Source organism: Phyllostomus hastatus, unplaced genomic scaffold (genome assembly GCF_019186645.2).
Source record: "Phyllostomus hastatus isolate PE091 unplaced genomic scaffold, TTU_PhHast_1.1 phas_scaffold_55, whole genome shotgun sequence".
In the NCBI taxonomy this organism is placed as follows: Eukaryota; Metazoa; Chordata; class Mammalia; order Chiroptera; family Phyllostomidae; genus Phyllostomus; species Phyllostomus hastatus.
Genome location: NW_025334035.1, coordinates 7,402,589 through 7,422,209, shown reverse-complemented (window position 1 = coordinate 7,422,209; position 19,621 = coordinate 7,402,589). Strand labels below are relative to the sequence as shown.

The following is a 19,621-nucleotide window of genomic DNA, read 5'->3' as shown; positions in this document are numbered from 1 at the left end:
CAAAGGGTGAGACAGTTCCTTACTGCATAGTTGAAGGGGAGTGCCTAAGGCAGGAGGCACCAGCTGAGATCACAGATGGAGGCACTGGTGAATGTAAATCCTAGACCTTTGTGGTGGTTTCCTCTAAGACCTCCAACTGAAAGTTGCATGAACTAAGGATAAAGGAAGTGAACCCTCTTCCCCAAGTTGATGGATGATGTTAGTAGACATGGGCAGAGTTTGAGGCTACAACTCAAGTCTTGTAACTTGAGTCTAGTACCTTTACACAAGATGCAGATTAGTAAAGCAAGTTGTGTAGAACAGGTGAGGGGCTGAGGTTGAGGAACTGAGTCCCTCTTGGTGTCTATAGGAAACTGAGGATCTCTCTGTTTCTCATCCTGATCACGTATCTCTCTTCTAAGCCTAGACATGAAGGGCTTATTTTGCACTTACCTGCATACAAATATAAATGTTTGTACTTAATGCTGAGGGTTAAAGTAAGTACTTATTAACCTTACCTTGTCCCAAACCGGCATACATGAGAATGCAGAAGTGGCTTTTTGTCTCTGTAGGAGAATTTACTTTGCTTTCCCCCCCCTGACTCTAGAAACATTTTATTTTAAAATTACTTATTTTAAAAATTATTTATTAGGTATTTAATAGGAGCACAGGGTTGTTACAATCTTTAACTGCATTTTTCCTACACTGATACAAAATTTTCAAAAACATTTCATTCAAGTACCTTTTTCCTTCAAATTATTCATGACATTCAAAGTCAAAGGAGCAACAAAATGCTTAGCAACTCAAAACTATTTTGCAATATGAAATAAAGTTAAATATATATCCACACTATGGAATGTGATATCGCTGTGGTAGATAATGTGTAAAAGAAAAAAACTAGTTAATGACCCAGGGAGACGTTAACCAATAAAGGCAGGATACTAAACTATGTAAGTCTGATCCCAACTTTGAAAAAGAATACACATTCCACACACAAAACACTGGGAGGAAGAATGCCAAATGGTTACACTGATTATCTTTGGATGGGAGGACTGCTCTGGCGAGGAGAAGAGAGTCTGGAGCCAGAAGGCCTGGGTTCAAACTGCAGTTCTGGTGCTTACAGCTGGGTTACTAGCTAACCACAGTAACTAGGGTTACTACCTTGAGCAGTTTGCTGAATCCATCTGTTTTCTTATTGTACCAATAGTATCTCCCCACATGTTTTTTTCTGAGAATTAAATGTAAATCATGTTTGTATTTATTACTTTTACAAATATTCTTCAGTCCCCCTCACCCTGATTTTCCATGGATATATGTTCTGTTTAAATTCAGGGGGAAATATGAGGACTAATTCGTATCATGGGGATAACCCAGCTCCATTATCATTTGTGACACAGGCTTGTTTATTAAGTACTCTGTGTGAACAACTAGAAAACAGCAGGGTGTTCAATGGTGCCAGTTTAGACAGCCTGCTGAAATTCTCAAAAGCTCTTGGCTGAAGTGGGGACCTGGCTGAAGGAGGAGATACCTACCTGCTCTCGCTCCCATGAGACAGGAATTTGCCAGCCCTGAGGCAGTTTAGACATGAGGGTCTTGGGTACCCAGGGAGCTTCCCTGTGGCTGCTTATGCCCTCACATCCAGAGCCAAGCCAGACAAATTCATCACAGCTCCCCCAGCCTTGCTCCTGGGTAACCATCCAGTGGGAGGACCATGAGATGCCACGAAGCATCTTTCAAGTTGCTCTTTGTTGGGCTCTTTTCTGAAAAAAGAGTGGAGATTCCAGGTCCCGCTAGGATAGGCATTTGTGTTTTCTTGTCAAAATAAGGAAGATTTTAAAACATGCTACTATCCATCACTGGCAAAAGTAAAAATAAGTATTCCCATGCATTGCTATTAGGAATGTAACTTGGCATGTCTCTTTTTAGAAAGCAATTTAGCAATGTGGTATCAAAAGCCTTAAAAATGTTCCTCCCTCTTAACTCAGTGATTCCACTTCTGGGAAGTTAGCCAAAGAAAATAATCATGCATATAGAAAAAAAGACATTTACAAAGATGTGTATTATAACATTATGCATAAACATTTTAAATGTTAGAAATAGTCTTAATATTTAACTATGAGGAGTAGTGAATTTCACATGGACCATGTACTTGATAGAATAAAATGCAGTCATGAAATGAGATTTATTAAGAGTATCTAACAGAGGAAACTATGATATGGTTATGATAGACTATGAAATGAAAAAGAAACAATATCAAACTCTGTATAGACAACAAATGAAGGCTACAAATATATGGCTTTAAAATATGCACATAAAGAAAAACAGGCCACAAGCAAAAAACCATCTTACTGGTGATGACATTACAGGTTTTTTTTTAAAAAAATCTACTTTTCTATATGTTCAAAATGTCCTCTAATTCATAGGTCACACCTTTCCAGCAGAAAAATAAAAGAAGCTTCCCTTTGGGGCACTCACATGGGGCGGGGCCAATGCTCACCTGAAGAGAGCCTTCAGGTTCTCCGGCAGCTCCGTGCGGCCAGCGTAGCCAGGGTTCATGGTGATGAAGATGCCCACAGAAGGATTCAGGCTAATCTCTTCCCCAAGGAAGTTGAATTGCTGCTTCTTATCTCGAATTGCATCTTGAATGCTTTTGACCTGGTGAACAAGTCAATGGAAAAACGCCTCTGCTGAGTTTCAGTGTCAGTGATAGCAAGAGCTGGGAAAGCACACACCACACAGACGGTTGCTCTGTGGCCCCTTTCGCTGAGGGACAGGCACAATGGCCAAGGCCTGGGCCCTTGACTGATGGGCACTGGGTGTGTGTCTAAAAGAAACTGCAAATATCCATATTTACAACCCAGTGGCAGGAGGCTGTGAGAGACCACAAACAAGAGTTACCTCTCTGTGAGCATTGGTCCCCTCTGCAGTCGCCCAGTGTAATAAAACTCACCACATGCTGGACACTGTTCCGAGCACTTTTTCTGTATTAACTGATTTGCTCCTCACCACCACCCTTCGAGGGGTGCACTTTAATGCCATCATCCTCATTTGTCTGGGATGAAACGGAAGCATTGATAGGTGGAGTCGTTTGCCCAACCTCACACAGCGGCTCAGTGGTAACGTCTGGATTTGAAATAGGCAACTGAACTCTGTCTGGAGCCTGCCTCTTAGCCTCTGTGATGCAAAGAACACTGCTACCAACCTCCCGGGTTTGTTCTCAGGATTAAATTAAAGAGAGTCATACAGAGTTTAGCATACAGGAAACACTCACAAACAGCAGCTGACATGGGAATAGTTAATATGTGTATGCTTGTCACCATCACGGCTGTGTTCCTCATTTGTTTTAACTCCTCACAGCCCCTCACTACCCTGAATCTCCAGAACAGACTGCGCTAAACCTGGACAACTTCTGCATACGTGGAGGGTCCTGTCTGATGAGGAGAGGGAAGAGCCACAGCAGCACAATTGGGCCATGCCTGAGTCCCCATGTGGTATTGGTGCCTTTCTACAGAGATCAGACTTTTTCTTAATTGTGGTATGGAACGACAGGGAATTTGAGCTGAAGACTGGCCTGGTCAGATCTCCATTCTAAATCACTCTTACTAGCAGAGGGAAGAGACAGAAATGAAATTCAGCCATTTATTTTCATACTTGGTGCTGTGGGGAAAAAAGTGTGCAAACATGACATGCAACAAAAGGAGGGGAGACAAAAGGGGCACACTTGTTCAGCCAGGCCCTGGAGTGTCTCTGAGTAAGTATTCCTAGCCTCTCAGGGTTTTGAAAGCCACACTTGAAAGCTGGGCCCAGTGCCAGGGCTTCTGAATGAGCCCCAAGCATGGCAGCTATGTTCAGAGAGTTTAGAATAGCCAACCAAGGGGTCAGTGGGGCTTGGGCTGCAGAGGTGTGTGTGTATATGTATGTGTGTGTGTGTGTGTGTGTGTGTGTGAGAGAGAGAGAGAGAGAGAGAGAGAGAGAGAGAGAGAGAGAGAGGGGGAGAGACTGGTCAAGGCTCTCTCCAGTGCCTGGAAGGCAGCATTTGCCAGAATGCATGACAGTTCTACAATTAGGATTCAGCTCCTTTCCCAAAGTGAAGCTCTAATGACTGAATACATTTGAGCTCCCAGCAATTAGTTTAGACTGAACCTCTAGCTCCCAGCAGGCAGGTGAACAGATCAAGTTCTGCTGGTTCTCAGGTACTCACAGTACAGTGCTGCCAAGTAGCCTCTCATCACCCTGCAAGCTGTGGGAGTGTAAAGGTTGGGTTCTCTCCTTAGGCCCCAGTCCTTCCATCTACATGATATACTGAGCACTCACATTGTTATGGAGTGGGGAGGTGAGCTTAATCACCATTTACAAATTGCTCTGACACCTCTGTGTGGAGGCAAAAGCAAGAGCCCAGGACCTTTTCTGCTGTTTCCTCTGATTCAACATTCCCTCTGGCAACACCAGGCCCAGAAACCTCAAGCTCAGCAAGAATTGATGCTGCACTGTTGATTGGAGGCATCTGTGCTTTTGTGTAAATTCTGTAGGGGGCCCTGAGGGAGAGTGTTGAGCAGACTCAAGGATGCAGGTAACCCTGAAGCTGAAGCATCGGTGCTAATAACAGGTTCTGCTAGCCTGGCTGCTTAGAACAGGAGGACTCTACTGGCATTTCTTCACTGCATTCACAGCAGCTGAGACCCTGGAACAAGTCCCTGGAAGGTAACAACAGTGGTCAGGATCCAGGATTCCCTTCAGGATGTCAGGGGAGGGAGAAGCAGGTGGACAGGATTGTGTGGATTAACCTGTGAGCTCAGCCAGGTGGAGGTGGACACACAGGAGGGCACTGACCGATATGATATGTAAGGGGTCTGTTTCTCCACTAAACACTCATTGTTTTTGGAGATTTTAAAGTCACAGGGAATAACAATGAAATAATCACTGACGTTCACTGAGCACTTGATATGTGCCAGGTGCTATTCTGAGTATTTTACATGAATTATCCCATTCAGTCCTCTTAACAGCTATAGGAGGTAGGCAGGTCCTAGTTTTATAGATGAGAAAACTGAGGCAGAAGGCAGTTAAGAAATTGTATTATATTACCTAAGACGTTGACATAGAGGAGGCCAAGGGAAGGATATGTGGAAACTCTGTACTATTTTTGGAACTTTTTTATAATTTTAAAGTCTGTTCAAAATAAAAAGTTAAAAGAAATCTGCACAGTTGGTAAGCAGGGCGACCTGAGTTAAAAACCAGGCAATCTGGTGCCAAAGTACCACTTTCAGCCACTTCCCCCAATGCTTTCCCCACAAGGGGCACAGGGGTGGGCAGGACCGGGCATACAGTTGCAAGTACTTGAAACACAGAGTTATTAAAGCTACTGCAACAATCATAACCAGCATGCCCTTTTCCATGCAAACAACTGTGAACCTGTGTTGGCCCACCCCAGTATGTACATTTTCAGAGGAATTTGTTTTTCTCTGAAAATAATCAAGTTTGTTATAATGTAGAGGTGTCAGCTTCCACAAAGTAAGAAGAGGTGCCTTTGGCACCCATGAAATGAAACACACAGAAATGGGAAACTTCTGGCCAAGATGGAGGCATAGGTAGACACACTGTGCCTTTTCACACAACCAAAAGAAGGACAACAATAATTTAAAAACAAAAAACAACTAGAACTGACAGAAAACCAAACTGTATAAAGTCTGACAACCAAGGAGTTAACGAAGAAACATTCATCCAGACTGGCAGGAGGGGTGGAGTTGGGCAGCCGGGCAGACAGGACTCGTGGCAAAGCAGTGGCTGATGGATCCCAGTGAGGTGGCAGATTGTGAAATGGGGTGCGGCATCCAAGGCAGCTGGTGGACCGGGCGGTCCCACATTTGCGTGCAGATAAACCAGGAGAAACCACTGGAGAGCAGATTGGACTGCACAACCCAGGGCCCCAGCACAGGCAAATAAAGCCTCAAACCACTGATTGAAAATACCTGTGGGGGTTCAGGCAGCGGCAGGAGAAACTCCCAACTTCATAGGAGAGTTTGTTGGAGAGACCCACAGGGCCCTAGAATGTATACAAACCCACCCACATGGGAATCAGCACCAGAAGGGCCCAATTTGCTTGTGGAAAGTGGGTAAAGTGACCGAAATCCTGCAGAGAGTGGAGCAAGCGCCATTTTTTTCCTCTCAGACCCCTCCCCCACATACAGCATCAAAACCCAGTGACATGGGTTGCCCTGCCCTGGTGAATACCTAAGGCTCTGCCCCTTACTATGTAACAGCCATGCTGAAAAAAAAAATGGCCCAAATAAAAGAACAGATCAAAGCTCCAGAAAAAATACAACTAAGCAATGAAGAGATAGACAACCTACCAGATGCACAGTTCAAAACACTGGTAATCAGGATGTTCACAGAATTGGTTGAATTTGGTCACAAATTAGATGAAAAAATGAAGGATGCACTAAGTGAAATAAAGAAAAATGTACAGGGAGCCAATAGTGATGGGAAGGAAACTGGGACTCAAATCAACAATTTGGAGCAGAAGGAAGAAATAAACAATCAACTGGAACAGAATGAAGAAACAAGAATTCAAAAAAATGAGGAGAGGTTTAGGAACCTCCAGGACATCTTTAAACATTCCAACATCCAAATTATAGGGGTACCAGAAGAAGAAGAGGAAGAGCAACAAGTGGAAAACTTATTTGAACACTCAAATAAAGGAGAACTTCCCCAATCTAGCGAAGGAAATAGACTTCCAGGAAGTCCAGGAAGCTCAGAGTCCCAAAGGAGTTGGACCCAAGGAGGAACACACCAAGGCACATCATAATTACATTAGCCAAGGTAAAAATGAAGGAGAGGATCCTAGAAGCAGTAAGAGATAAGGAGACAGTTACCTACAAAGGAGTTCCCATCAGACTGTCACCTGATTTCTCAAAAGAGACTTTGCAGGCAAGAAGGAGCTAGAAAGAAGTATTCCAAATTATGAAAGGCAAGGACCTACATCCAAGATTGCTCCATCCAGCAAAGCTTTCATTTAGAATGGAAGAGCAGATAAAGTGCTTCTCGGATAAGGTCAAGTTAAAGGAGTTCATCATCACCAAGCCCTTATTATATGAAATGTTAAAGGGACTTATCTAAGAAAAAGAAGACAAAAAACATGAACAGTAAAATGACAGCAAACTCACAATCATTAACAACCACACCTAAAACAAAAGCAAACTAAGCAAACAACTAGAACTGGAACAGAAACACAGAAATGGAGATCACATGGAGGGTTAGCAACAGGGGAGTGGGAGGAGGAGAGAGGGGGAGAAGGTACAAAGAATAAGTAGCATAGAAGGTAGGTAGAAAATAGAAGCTATTTTTGGGAAATGTAGAAGCTAAAGAACTTACAAGTATGACACATGGACATGAACTAAAGGGGGGCAATATGGGTGGGAGGGGGTGTGCAGTGTGGAGGGGAGTGAAGGAGGGAAATGGGACAACTGTAATAGCATAATCAATAAAACATATTTTTAAAAAAAGAAAGAAAGGAAATGGGCAGCTAGGCAGAAACTGGTGTTCTCAGCTGCGGTGATTTTGCACCTGTGCTCCCTGGGGAACATTTGGCAAAGTCTCAGGATACTAGTGGGGAGACACCAGGGGTGCTGCTAATCATCATAGAATGCACAGGACAGATCCTCACAGCAGAGAATTGTCAGGCCCAAGACATTAACAGTGCCCATGCCGAGGAACCCTGATCTGGACCAAACATTGTACCAAAGGGGAAACTGAGGCCCAAACGATGCAGGTATTTGTCCACCACTCCACAGCTGGTATCCCTGGGTCCTGCCAAGTTCTTATGGAAATTCTTGGCCCCGCCCCAGACTGACGAAATCAGAAATTCTGGGGGAGATATCCAACAGGGTGTTTTAACAAGCCTACCAAGGTGATCTGGATCCAAGTGGAGTTCAAGAACCACTGTAGCCCAGTCAGTTCTTGAATTTCTACTCATACTCTCTGCTGCCCACTGTCCCCACTCACAGCTGCAGACTGACCCCCCTCCCACAGATGAGCCTGAGTCCTCCATTCCCTTCTGCCTGCCTGCCTGCCATGGAGGGGACCTGTCCCTGCACCCTCAATCTGGACCAGCCAAGGATCCATCCTATGGGTCTTGATGTGAACCCAGCCCCACACTCCTCCCAGTGTTTTCCTTGCTTGCCAATCTTCCTCTCCACTCTGGTTTTCAAAGTTTGCCAAATGTGAGAACCATGTAGGGAATTTTTAAAAATAAAATTGGATGCCCAGGCCCTGCTCCAGGCCAATGAAGTCAGATCCTAGGGGGTGGAGGCTGTGTTTAGGCATCATGGTTTTCAGATGCGCCCAGGCAGCTCTGTGCATCCAGGGTTGAGATTGCTGTGCCAGAGCAGCACGTCCCCAACTCTGTTGTGTGTACAAATCCCTGGGACCTTGTGAAAATGCAGGTTCTATTTCGGCAGCTCCAGTGGTTTTGAAAGTGTACATTGCTAACAAGTTCCCGGGAAATGCTGACACTATTGGTCCACAGCTGCAGTAGCATGAAGCTAGATGACGCCATTTGACTGTCCACTCCCAGAACATCTGGTGGCCAATTAACTGTGCTTCCCACACTGCCCTACCCATTTCATGACCATAACTGCCCCTCAACCAGATGGGTTCACTTTCTCTTTCCAGTCTCTGTGGCCTTTAACTGCACCTCTCTAGTAGACCTTGTGTTCTGCCTTATATTTTAGATAGATAAATAGGTTCATACTCCTCTCTATTGCAGGCCAGCTCTGATTTCAGTGGTCAGTCCTGTTATTTGTACAAGCTCTATGTGCTCGCCTGAGTCTGGGGACTTGAAGAGTCCCGCCCTCATATCCCCCCGCCCCAGGTGAGGGCCTGCATCAGACAGACTCATGAAGTATTAAAGTCACACTAGCTCTCTGCAGGTGACGCATTTTAAGGAGGCTATCAGCTAGCTCTGCTTCATGAATCCCCTCAGCTTTTCCTTCACACCCTTCTACTTTGCCCTTTTCGTTCCAGGAAAGCAGGCCATTCTGTGGCCCCCTATGGTCAATCTCTTTTCCAGCCTTTCCTCTAAAATGCCATGTGTTATTAAAATCCTGTTTGGCTCATTCCACACTTCTCTCTCCGATGGCAGATTGGAGTCTGTTGCCTTCAGGAAGTGCAACCCACTCATCACTTTTTACATTTTTTAAAATATTTTATTTATTTATTTTTAGAGAGGGGGAAGGGAGGGAGAAAGAGAGGAAGAGAAACATCAATGTGTGGTTGCCTCTCTCACACCCCCTACTGGGGACTGGGCACCCTAAACAGGCATGTGCCCTGACCAGGAATCGAACTGTTGACCCTTTGGTTTGCAGGCTGGCACTCAATTTACTAAGTCACATCAGGCAGGGCTGCTTTTTGTATTTTTTTATACTTGTGTGTTTTTCCCTTAAACCTTAAGCTCCTCAGTGAAGGGTGTTACATGGGAAGCTCCCTTGGTTCTGAGACTACAGGGTTTGTTCAGCATCTTGAGTACTTGGAACACTGCTATGGTGATTTGCTGCTTCTAGCTACTTCCTACCTTGGAAGGGAGGGGGAGACAGGGATGCTTGGCCAAAGAATGCGGAAGGGACTAGGAGCTGGAAGCAGTGAGTGTCCCTGGGGCTCAGATAGTGCAAGGCCTAGTGAGTTGATTGCAACAGTGATGGCAAAACTCTGAAAGAAAGTAAGCACTGTAATGTGTTATACACACTTAAAAAACAGCAGAGTAGTTGCTCTTGGAATTGCTACACATGTCCATCCTAATTGGATATGCAGTTGTGCTTGACCAACCTGACAGACACATGAAAACATCCACCTACAAGGACAATGAAGCACACTCATGTTTGTAGAAGTTACTGGGTAGAGGAACCCATATGCGTGAGGAGCAGAGAGGAGAAAGGCAGAGAAGCAGAAGGAAGGCAAGGGAGAAAGTGTCACAGCTGGTATGGCTTCTGAACCAATATGCCAGCCTGGATCACTGTGTGAATAATTAAAAGCAATTTTCCCCTTGGGTGGGCATGTGATTTTAAATGTTAACACTTCAGATTTTTCCTAGTCTGTTGTCAGACCACTTTCTGGAGAGGGTGTCCTATGGATGTGCTCATAGACTGGAGTGTGAGAGCATCGTGGAACTCCAGGTTGACCTTATTTCATTTAATTCCAGAAGCAATAGGGAATGGATCTTGGAGAATCCATTACTGATCTCATGTTGGAAAATTTCAAAATAAGGCAAATTCACAGTATCTATTATCCATTAGGAACAATGATTTTGGGCCTCATTGCCTTATCAGTTGGAAAATTGTTAAGTTTGGTAAGACAGCCAAGGCTGGGACAGTTGATAAGGAATGAAAAGTGTAGGGAATACTAAGGGACCAGAGTGTGGACCTTCTGTCCCTGTGCCGATGTGTCCCAGCCTTCCGCTTTCTTTCAACCCATTTACTACAGAGTTCAGGTAATAATGACACAATCTTCACCAACCATCACCAGCACCACCATCATCATCATCACCACTAACATCATCACCATCACCACCACCAACAACAACTTTCCCATCCTCTTCAACATCATCGTCATATGGGAGACTAACATTTATTGAGTGCCTACTGTCAGTAGTGCTCTGCTTTATGTGCTTTACACATAGAAATTCATGTAGTAATTATTACAAGTATAAAGATATAATAATTATTATCTGCAAAGTACCTACAGTTATTAACCCCCTTTGCAGATGTGGAACTTGAGACATGTACCTAAGGTGACACAGCTAGTAAGTGGCAGAGCCAGAATTGAGCCCTGGCAGTCTGCTTCCCCACCCCCTCGCTTTGCTAACCCCACTCTTCAATAAGCTGTTTCTTCTAAAGTCCCACTTGTACACAATCTGTGGAGCACAAGATGGGCTCTATGCTGGTGCTGGACTGACTTGCCCTGACAGCCCTTTGGCACACATCCTTCCGCAGCACTGAGAGCTGCCCTGGGACATATAGGGACAGCGGGTCCTGACGAATTATCCTGGATTTAATGAGGGCAGTCACAGCAGTGTGACCTGGCAGATGAGAATAAAAAGTGCCCTCTGAAATCTGCAGCAAGCTGACAGGAGGGAGGGAGCAGACAATCATAAAAGCAAAGAGGAAAGAGGTGCACATAAAGGTGGGTAGAAACAGCAGAGGAGAGTGGGCAGGGAATAAACAGATGAAGCAAGACCTCAGCCACCTGAGAAGTACAGTGAAAGAAAGGAGAAAAACTCCAGGTACACGTATAATTATGGGTCCTTAACTGCAATATCCACAGAAATGAAAAGTATTTGTTTATCTCCCGATTTTCAGAATCATTCTTGGCCTAGAATTAGTAGTCTGACAAAGGTTTATTTTACTTGTTTTACTCCACTTGTACTCTTAAATGGACTATACCCCAAATTAAAAAAGACCTTATTGGGTGTCATTCCTCATTTGAAGTTGTGAAGTCACCATGCAGAGGTGAATGCAGCCTGCATAATATGTTTCATTTGTCAGGCTCAGGGATTTTTTTCTGTTTTTTTTTAAACAAATAAGTTGCCAACTTATTGAAATCTAGAATTAAAAAAAAAACAAATAAAAATATATGCCCTGCCTGGTGTGGCTCAATGGGTTGAGTGCTGGCTTGCAAACTGAAAGAGCATTTGTTGGATTCCCAGTCAGGGCACATGCCTGGGTTAGGGCAAGGTCCCCAGTAGGGGGCATGCAAGTGGCAACTGGCTGATGTATCTCTCGCACATTGATGTTTCTCTTCCTCTCTTTCTCCCTCCCTTCCCCTCTCTCTAAAAATAAATAAATAAAATCTTTTTAAATTAAAAAATAAAAATATAGACGTTCAGCTTCTGTATAGTTTAAAAGATCTGGCAACACTGACCTTACATTCCTGCAAGGAAGAGGCATGATGGTAAATGTTTAACAACTTGCTCTCCAAGAAAACAAAAATGCCCTGACTTGAAGGATTTGCCAGTTTCCAAAGTGGAAATAGTACCCCCAGAGTCAGTTTTAGGCTCTGACTTGACAGCACAGAAATGCACACAGTCAGCCCCTGAACCAGAAGACTAAAGGGCTTTCAGGTGGAGTGTTCAGGCCAGCAATTTGACTGCCTTCCTCTACTAACCCCTAATGAATTAAACAAGTCTAAGGAAAGGGAAAACCATGTATCACCACTGGGAATAAGGGAAGAGCCCAACATTTTTGTACCTTTCAGGGGCTTCGCCAGGAAACAATCTGGAAAGAATCAGCAAATGGGATCACCATCTGGCTGCCAAATGCAAGAGGTAGGAAGACTAACCAGTTTGCAAGGAGAAGGAAGTGAAGGGGCCCTGCAGAGGCCCCTGACCACCCCTGGCTCCCAGTGGCAACTGAAGATGGGTGTGGCCGGGGCGATAAGCTGGTGGTGTGAGTTCTGTTGCTATTTGGCCTGTGGTATCTCCCCTACCTATCCACAGCTCTGCATCTAGCCTACCTGTGGCTGGGACATCATGTCTGGACAAGAGGGTGCCAGCATGTGGGGGAAAGTGGGTGGAGATGCACCTGCCAGGGCAGACAGGCCAGTTGGAGTGGGAGAATGCTGCCTATCTCTGAAGTCCCTCCCCCACCCCTTTTGCTGCTCAACCCTGCATGCTTGCCTAAGAAAAATGTCAGTGAAGCTAAACTTTTTTCACTGTTTTCTGTCTGGACTTGAAAAAATTACACAAAAGGGAGCAACGAGTCCCCATTTTCTTTTTCCATGCTGTATGTATAAATATTGCTTTAGAGATAAAAATGAACAATAAGAAGAAAATTAAACCATCTTTGACAGCATGGTATGTGGGCACAAACAGAAGCACTAGTCATACAATTGATCCTGAGACCCTACCACCACAGGGCACCCCTACATTTGCTTTGTCTTGTTGAAGCAACAGGAATGGGGGGGCCCTGTAACCACAACTCCTCCTAGTGGGCAATGGCAGGACTTGGCTGCAGGAAGGAGCCCAGGAATTGGTGCTGCCAATGAATATGCCTGTTCATGGTGACTGGGGGCCATTCTGGGAGTTGTCAGGGACCAGCTTAGGCCTTTGTAGCTGTAATTAGAGAGCTCTGACTGACTGTAGCCACTGATTGTCCCCCTGCCCAGCCCCTCCCTAAACCACTGCCAAGTAGAGGGGCAATTTCCCTTTCAGAAGTCTTGAGGGTTCCCTGTTGCCTACTAAAGAAAGTATAATATACATCATGCCATTAAATTCTGCCTACTACTTGGTTCAAGCCTGCCTGTCTACATGTATTTTCTTATTTTACCTCCTGTACACCAGATCTGTGCCTGGACCTGCCCCTGGTCAGTGTGGATGGGCTCAAATCATATATGCACACATGTATGTATATACACATATATGTATATATATCTATATAAGGGGGATAATAGTGACTCATAGGGCTGTTGTGGTGTAAGAGATATTAAGAGATGATATAGGACAAGTATCTAGTACAGAACAGACTTTCAACAAAGGTTTGTTCACTTTGGCTATCCCTCCCTCTTCTGATGCTCCCAAATTTAAATCCTTTCCATGCTTGCAGGCCTGACTTTAAGATGACATGTCCAGTGTCTTGCCCCATCGTGTGAGCCAGGATTCGAATAATTTCTGAACATTACCGAGTGCTCATGTCTGTGTCAAGAACTCAAGTGGTTGCAGCCAGCGATTTTGTCCTATTCAACTGGGGACCCTATACCCTAGGCCTGAGTGCAGCACCTACTATGTTGTAGGTGTTCAGTAAGAACTTTCTGTATGACTTAAAAGACAAGTGGCAAGCTTACATAAAATCTGACCAAAAAATGACTTTCTTCATTCAATTACATTCACACTGTAATTCTCACTTTATATATAATGAAGTGAATTGGGCTGACAGAGGTGGAGCAACTTGCTGGGCTCTCAGTGAGGAAATGGCAAAGCTGGATTTTAAGCCCTGGTCTGTCAGTTTCCAAAGTCAATGCCCTTTCCAAGGAGCTGGGCTCCACCATCTGGTTTGACCCTTTCCTTCCATGCTGACACAGGCCAGCTGGCTGTTCTTTAGTCCCATTTTACAGAGAAGAAAATGGAGTCCCACAGTCAGTAAATGGATCCACCTTGGTAGGGACCTGCAGGATACCCACGCCCTGCACTCAGGTCTGATTTTAGAGGGTGGGGGAAGGGGCATGAAATTCAAGGGAGGAGGGAGAAGGGGAAATGGATGAGCAGAGGTTGAAAACAAGAGGACCTAGACTTCTGCAGTGCTTAACATGAAGGCCACGGGGCTCCCACCAACTTCTGGCCCCATACCTGCACAGCCACCACTGACAGGACCTCCACGGAAATTCGATTGAATTCATCAAAACAGCCCCAGGCACCAGTCTGAGCGAGGCCTTTGTAGATGTTGCCACAAGACTGCAATGAAATGTACAAAACTTAAATTACTATCAGTGCCTTATCAATGCACATCTGAGTCATTTTCACCCTCTTTATTATAGGTACTTCCAGACCCCTACTGACCACTGGTTAGAAACTTGTATTAAAATTTCAAGAACAATTAAAATTTTGATGGCTGTGGGTGCCAATGTAAGTCACAGGATCAAACAGAACCTTTTCAAGACACTTAGAATGAAATCCTTTTAAAATGTCATCCAGTTCACAATACTGTGGACTCTGTAGCTTTCAAAATCCCAGGAAATGAATAAAATATTATTTTTCTTGTGCCATACTGACAAAAAGCCCTCCACTCAGCCTTTGGCATGTGCTGATGAAAAAATTTATGTCTGTATCTTTAACCCCATGCCCAAATACCCAGATTTCCCAGAGTGATAGGAAGCTGGTGATGGGGTGGGAAGTAATAACACCAACAGAAAATAAACTGCAAGTAAGTCTTTCAAAAGAGAGCAAGGAGAGAATTTCAGAGGGAAGATGGTATCTCTTTCCTAAAAATAAAAGCCATTCTGAGCACTCAACACAAACTGGTAAACCATGGAGCAATATGAAAGGAGAGGTTACTGGGAGATGCTCTCAAGGTCACTGGCAGGGAGATACATACCATTAAAGTGCAGGGAACACGCAAATAGTAGAAAAGTCCCATCTGTTCCCTGAGAGGGCATTACTTGACCATTGGCTCTGTGCATAGCTCATGTGCTATGCTCAGTCCCCCTAAGAACTTTTATCTACTTAGGTTGTGGAGATAAAGCGCATAAATGAAACAGGTAAATTGCTACACAAGCTGTGGTTCCAATGGGTAATGTAAACCACAAATGTGATAGAATTCAGAGAGGAGTGGGTCACAGTGCTCTAGAAAGATCAGTTTTGCCAGAGGTGAATTTCAGATAGTATTACAGCAGCACTTTCTAAAGCTTATTTCATGATTCCATGCCAAGTCTGGAAGATGCTCCTAGCAGAGGAGTTTCTTTGGTCAAGCAAATTTGGGAAGCACTGCATTCTATAACCTACTTTTGCCAATTTATGACATGTATTAGCTTTCTAAGAGCCCTGAGAAGCCCTGCACAATTAATGCATTCAATTTTGTTATAATATAATATTGCTAGGATTTTTTTTCCACTTGTGTGATCCCGGGTTTTCTCAGAATGCACTCTGGCCAACATTAGTGGTATTGCATAGAACTCTATGGTATCTTCAGAATATACATTGGGAATGCTGGAACATACTAGGAATGCTGGATTAATGGGATAATAGTATTCATGAAGGCAGAATGGAGGGGTAAGGGCTTTGCAGGAGGATGAAAAATTATGGACAAAGAATGAGCAAAATCATCATGTTTCCAGGCCAAAATAAAGGTGCCTTTTAGCTGCAAAACTGAATTACTAAAGGGTGTCATGGTTATGAAAATATTTGAATTATTGTAAGGGAACTTTGGAGGTTTAAAATAGAGAGAAACATCAGTAAATCAACATTTTAGGAGAACTAGTCTAACATTACATAAGCTAAGTTGGACATGGGCAGACTTTGCAAAGAGATGAAAGAATAGACCCTACCTTTTTTAAGCTCCTTGAATTCAATGATTCCTCTGTTCATGCAACAAATACTTATTGAGTATGTACAATGTGCCAGGAATTATCCTACATCACCAGGAATCAAAAGTGAACAGGGAGACAAAGCCCTATTTTGTAGGGGGGGAGCTTACAGCCTAGCGTAACAGGTAATGACACAGAAATAAGACACTGTTGGAGGGGGAGAAGTCCCCCAGGAGGCTGTGGTAAGGTCGTCTCAGATTGTGTAGTCACAGGCAGTTTCTGAGGGCTGACCTCAGTTCCAGGCAGTGTGCTTGTGTGCTCATAACAACCCTACAGCTGGACATTGCTCTTGTTACATCCATAAGTACATATACCTAATATCTGAGGTATATATAGTAATATCTATTATATTTGAGATAATAATAGCAACCTGTCAAATGTCACAAATACTTAAGCAGAAGTCCAGGAATCAAAATCAATGCTCTTCCACATTAACAGTGGTTTCAAAAGCTTTTTCAAGCTGTAGATCCATTTTATCAAATGGATATACAATACAAAAACAGAAAAAAAAGTGGAGTTTTCATAGGTGGATACCTGTCACCCCCCCCACCTCCCAGTTTTTCTCCTGAGGGCTGGAACAGATACCCTGAGACCCCACCTTGTCCTATTTTTTACCCCGCTGCAATTCTACAATGGCTTTGCTATAGAATGGCAAGTTTCTGGGCTAGAATAAAGGCAAGGAGAATAGGGTTGAAGCCCTTGAGGCAAGAGGCCTGCTGAAGGAAGAATCAACATTAATGACTGAAAGGAAGGACATGAAACCATCAGAATGGACCACAAAGAAAACTGAGATGATTCGTATTAATAGGATGTGGAATCTGGTTGAGCAGAAGACAGGAGTGAGTCAGCAGGAATAACCTGAGAAAGAGCGTTAGCCAAGTATGAGAACAGGGCATTCAATGGAGGCCCTACTGCCCAGGCAAAGACAGGACCAGAGCCTTGGTGAAGCTTAAGGCATGTGTGCATCCATTGGTGCCCATGTGAAACTGAAAAACATGAAAGAGAATCAGACAATGAAGTCAAGAAGGAGAGAACAGAGTTAGAAGAACTGTGGAAGTAGAATGTTTCAGAAATCAAGACTGGGTGCTATATAGGGTTGATGCTACAGAGAAGTCAAAAGGAATCCAGATAGTGTAGGCTCAAAACCATTTGATCTTTCAGCAATAGCCTCTCCAAATTGAGGTCAAGGGGAAAGTATTGCTGCTATAATATAAAGACGACTTGAGCACTAAAACTGCAACCATTTCCAGAGAAAGTGGCTAGTTTTATATGTTTTTCAATAAGCACTAATAGAGGAAAGCAATAATGTTCCCTTTTCCTCAGGTCTTTGCACTGTTCTGTGTCCACCCCATTAGCTAATGCCTCCTACAGGAATTCCTGGGGCAAAGAGGATTGCAAGGGCCCTGACTATGGTCCACACTCTCCTTTAACTGTTCCCTGTTTTCACTGTCCATTCCTCCCCATGTTCACTAGGTGTTATTTAATTTCGTTTTAAAGCCTCTTGTTCTTCCTCTTCCATTTTTACTACCCCACCATCTGCCTCTGCACCCTCTCTGGCTGGAATGACTACAATGCTCTTTCCTCCTGGGCTCTGCCTCTGTCCACTGATCTGGCTGCCCAACAGTCTTCCTTCAACACCACTTGTTCTCATCATGCTCCTGCTTCTGTTCTGAAGCCTGTGGGGTCTGTCTGTAGCCCACTCCCACAGGTCAGATTCTCCCAGTGGCTTTGGATCCCTCCCCTCCTTGTTTAACCCCATCTCGTGTCTGCTCTTGATCACAATCCATTCTATTGCACTTGGCCATGGTTGGTTCCATGTCTATTTCTAACTTGTTCTCTGGAGATACAGAAACAGAATATGTCGCTGTGAGTGTCATGAATGACAACAGAGTGATGCCTGGTGATTGTGTGACCACTCTCCCTCATGCTCACTCTTTTTCTCCTTATCCTTGCTGAGCCTGGGGACAAGAGTTCAGGGGAACTCAGACCAGAGGCCGGGAAGGACCATTGGAGGCATGGAGAACTTGGTCATGCTTTTAAAGCAGACATTTTAATGGGTTTGGTTGTGTTAAAATGTCACATGGCTGTGTGGCACTCACCAAACCTTAAGCAGCCTCAGGTCTCACACCTTCCACAACAACTGCTGACAAGCAAGCTCTGTGGCTCTCCGTCCCACTCTGCAGGACTCCAGGGATCAGCATTTGCAGAGCTCATGTTATTCCTCAGCGTGCTATTGTCTGGTACCACCCGAATCATTTCACACATCTTTCTCATGTCTCCAAATGGACTGGGTCATACTTTATCTGTCTGTCTATCTATCTATCTATCTATCTATCTATCTACTCCGATGATGCCTGATGCAAGCTGAGCAATAGTGATATTCAAATTAACTTGATTGCTGGAGTATGCTTTGTGCCAAAGATAATTCTGAATAGTGGACAACAAAGGGAAGAAGAGCTTTGAGAACAGCCTAGTGAGGCTGTTTGATCATCAAGGATGTCGAGTGTCCTGGCAGAGAGGGGACCACTCTCCTTGTGGTGGGCCTCACCAAGGCTATTCCTGTCACTGGCACTCTGATCTGGTGCTTGCCTAGACTTACATGACTGAGCTTTGGTCACTATTCAGACAAACTAAGAGAGACTCCTCCTCTCACCCTGTACTGTTAGAGGAATTGGAGGAGATGGGAGTCAATAGAAAGTTTTGAAAGAATTGGGTAAAATGCCTTCGTGACCCCTGGCTGTTGGGCCAGTTCGCTTCTCCTGTTTGCTATGCCAGGCATAATGGAGGAAATCAGCTGATTTCCTTCAGTCAACATGCCAGGTCTTCTACATCTAAATGAGTATGCCCTCAAAAGTATTCCTCTTAGGGGACTCTACTTACATCAGCAATGTTGGCCATTGCTAAACTTTGGCAGAATCTAGAAACCTAAAATAATCTTTAAGGCTGGGATTATTTCATAATGGGGAAAAATCTGTCTTCAGCCTGACGTTAAAAAAACACAACATTATCTTAATGTGTTTATCAGTAAACCAGTAAAAGCATGTTAAAATTTAGAGTGTGTAGACCAATGGAAGACAGTTATTTTAGGTCTGAATCCTCATTTTGTTTGCTTGCTATGAGAAAACTCTATGGTGCTATAGATTCTGCAACACTCTGCACAGCAAAACTTTATACACAAGAGAAATTAAAGCTATGGGAGGTGAGTCTCATTTAAAGCATTCTAAAAGTGGTAACTGCAAGTGCTACTGTGCAGCCTCTAAAATTATTTTTAAATTAAATTTATTTTGCAATCAATACACATGAGTTATACACATAAATATTTAACCTATTCTTAATGCATTTGTTTTATTTATTTTTTTACTCTAAATTTATTTACATGCCATCCTGTTTTCACAGGGACTTTAAACAGTTAACAAAAATACATACAGTAAAACAAAATAAAAGCAATGAGTCAGCAAGGCAGCCTGTTATTACACTTTTTAAAAAAGAATGTATATAAAGATGAGTCCTGAATAGAATGTGGCTAGCTAACTACTGGTCTCTTGCTTCTTTCACTTGTCTCTGTGACATAGACCTGGGATGA

The 19,621-nt window shown here is 43.8% G+C and overlaps 1 protein-coding gene across 2 annotated transcripts in view; it reads right to left on the bottom strand.

Moving 5' to 3' along the window:
* DNAH9 (dynein axonemal heavy chain 9) overlaps positions 1–19,621 on the bottom strand; it is a 336,893-nt gene that overhangs the window by 211,468 nt on the left and 105,804 nt on the right. For both annotated transcript variants that reach the window (XM_045824289.1, XM_045824290.1), the window contains exons 28-29: positions 14,306–14,410; positions 2,477–2,634 (exon numbers count right to left, since the gene is read on the bottom strand). In XM_045824289.1, the coding sequence (XP_045680245.1) occupies positions 2,477–2,634; positions 14,306–14,410 (263 nt within the window). The remainder of the gene's footprint in view (positions 1–2,476; positions 2,635–14,305; positions 14,411–19,621) is intronic.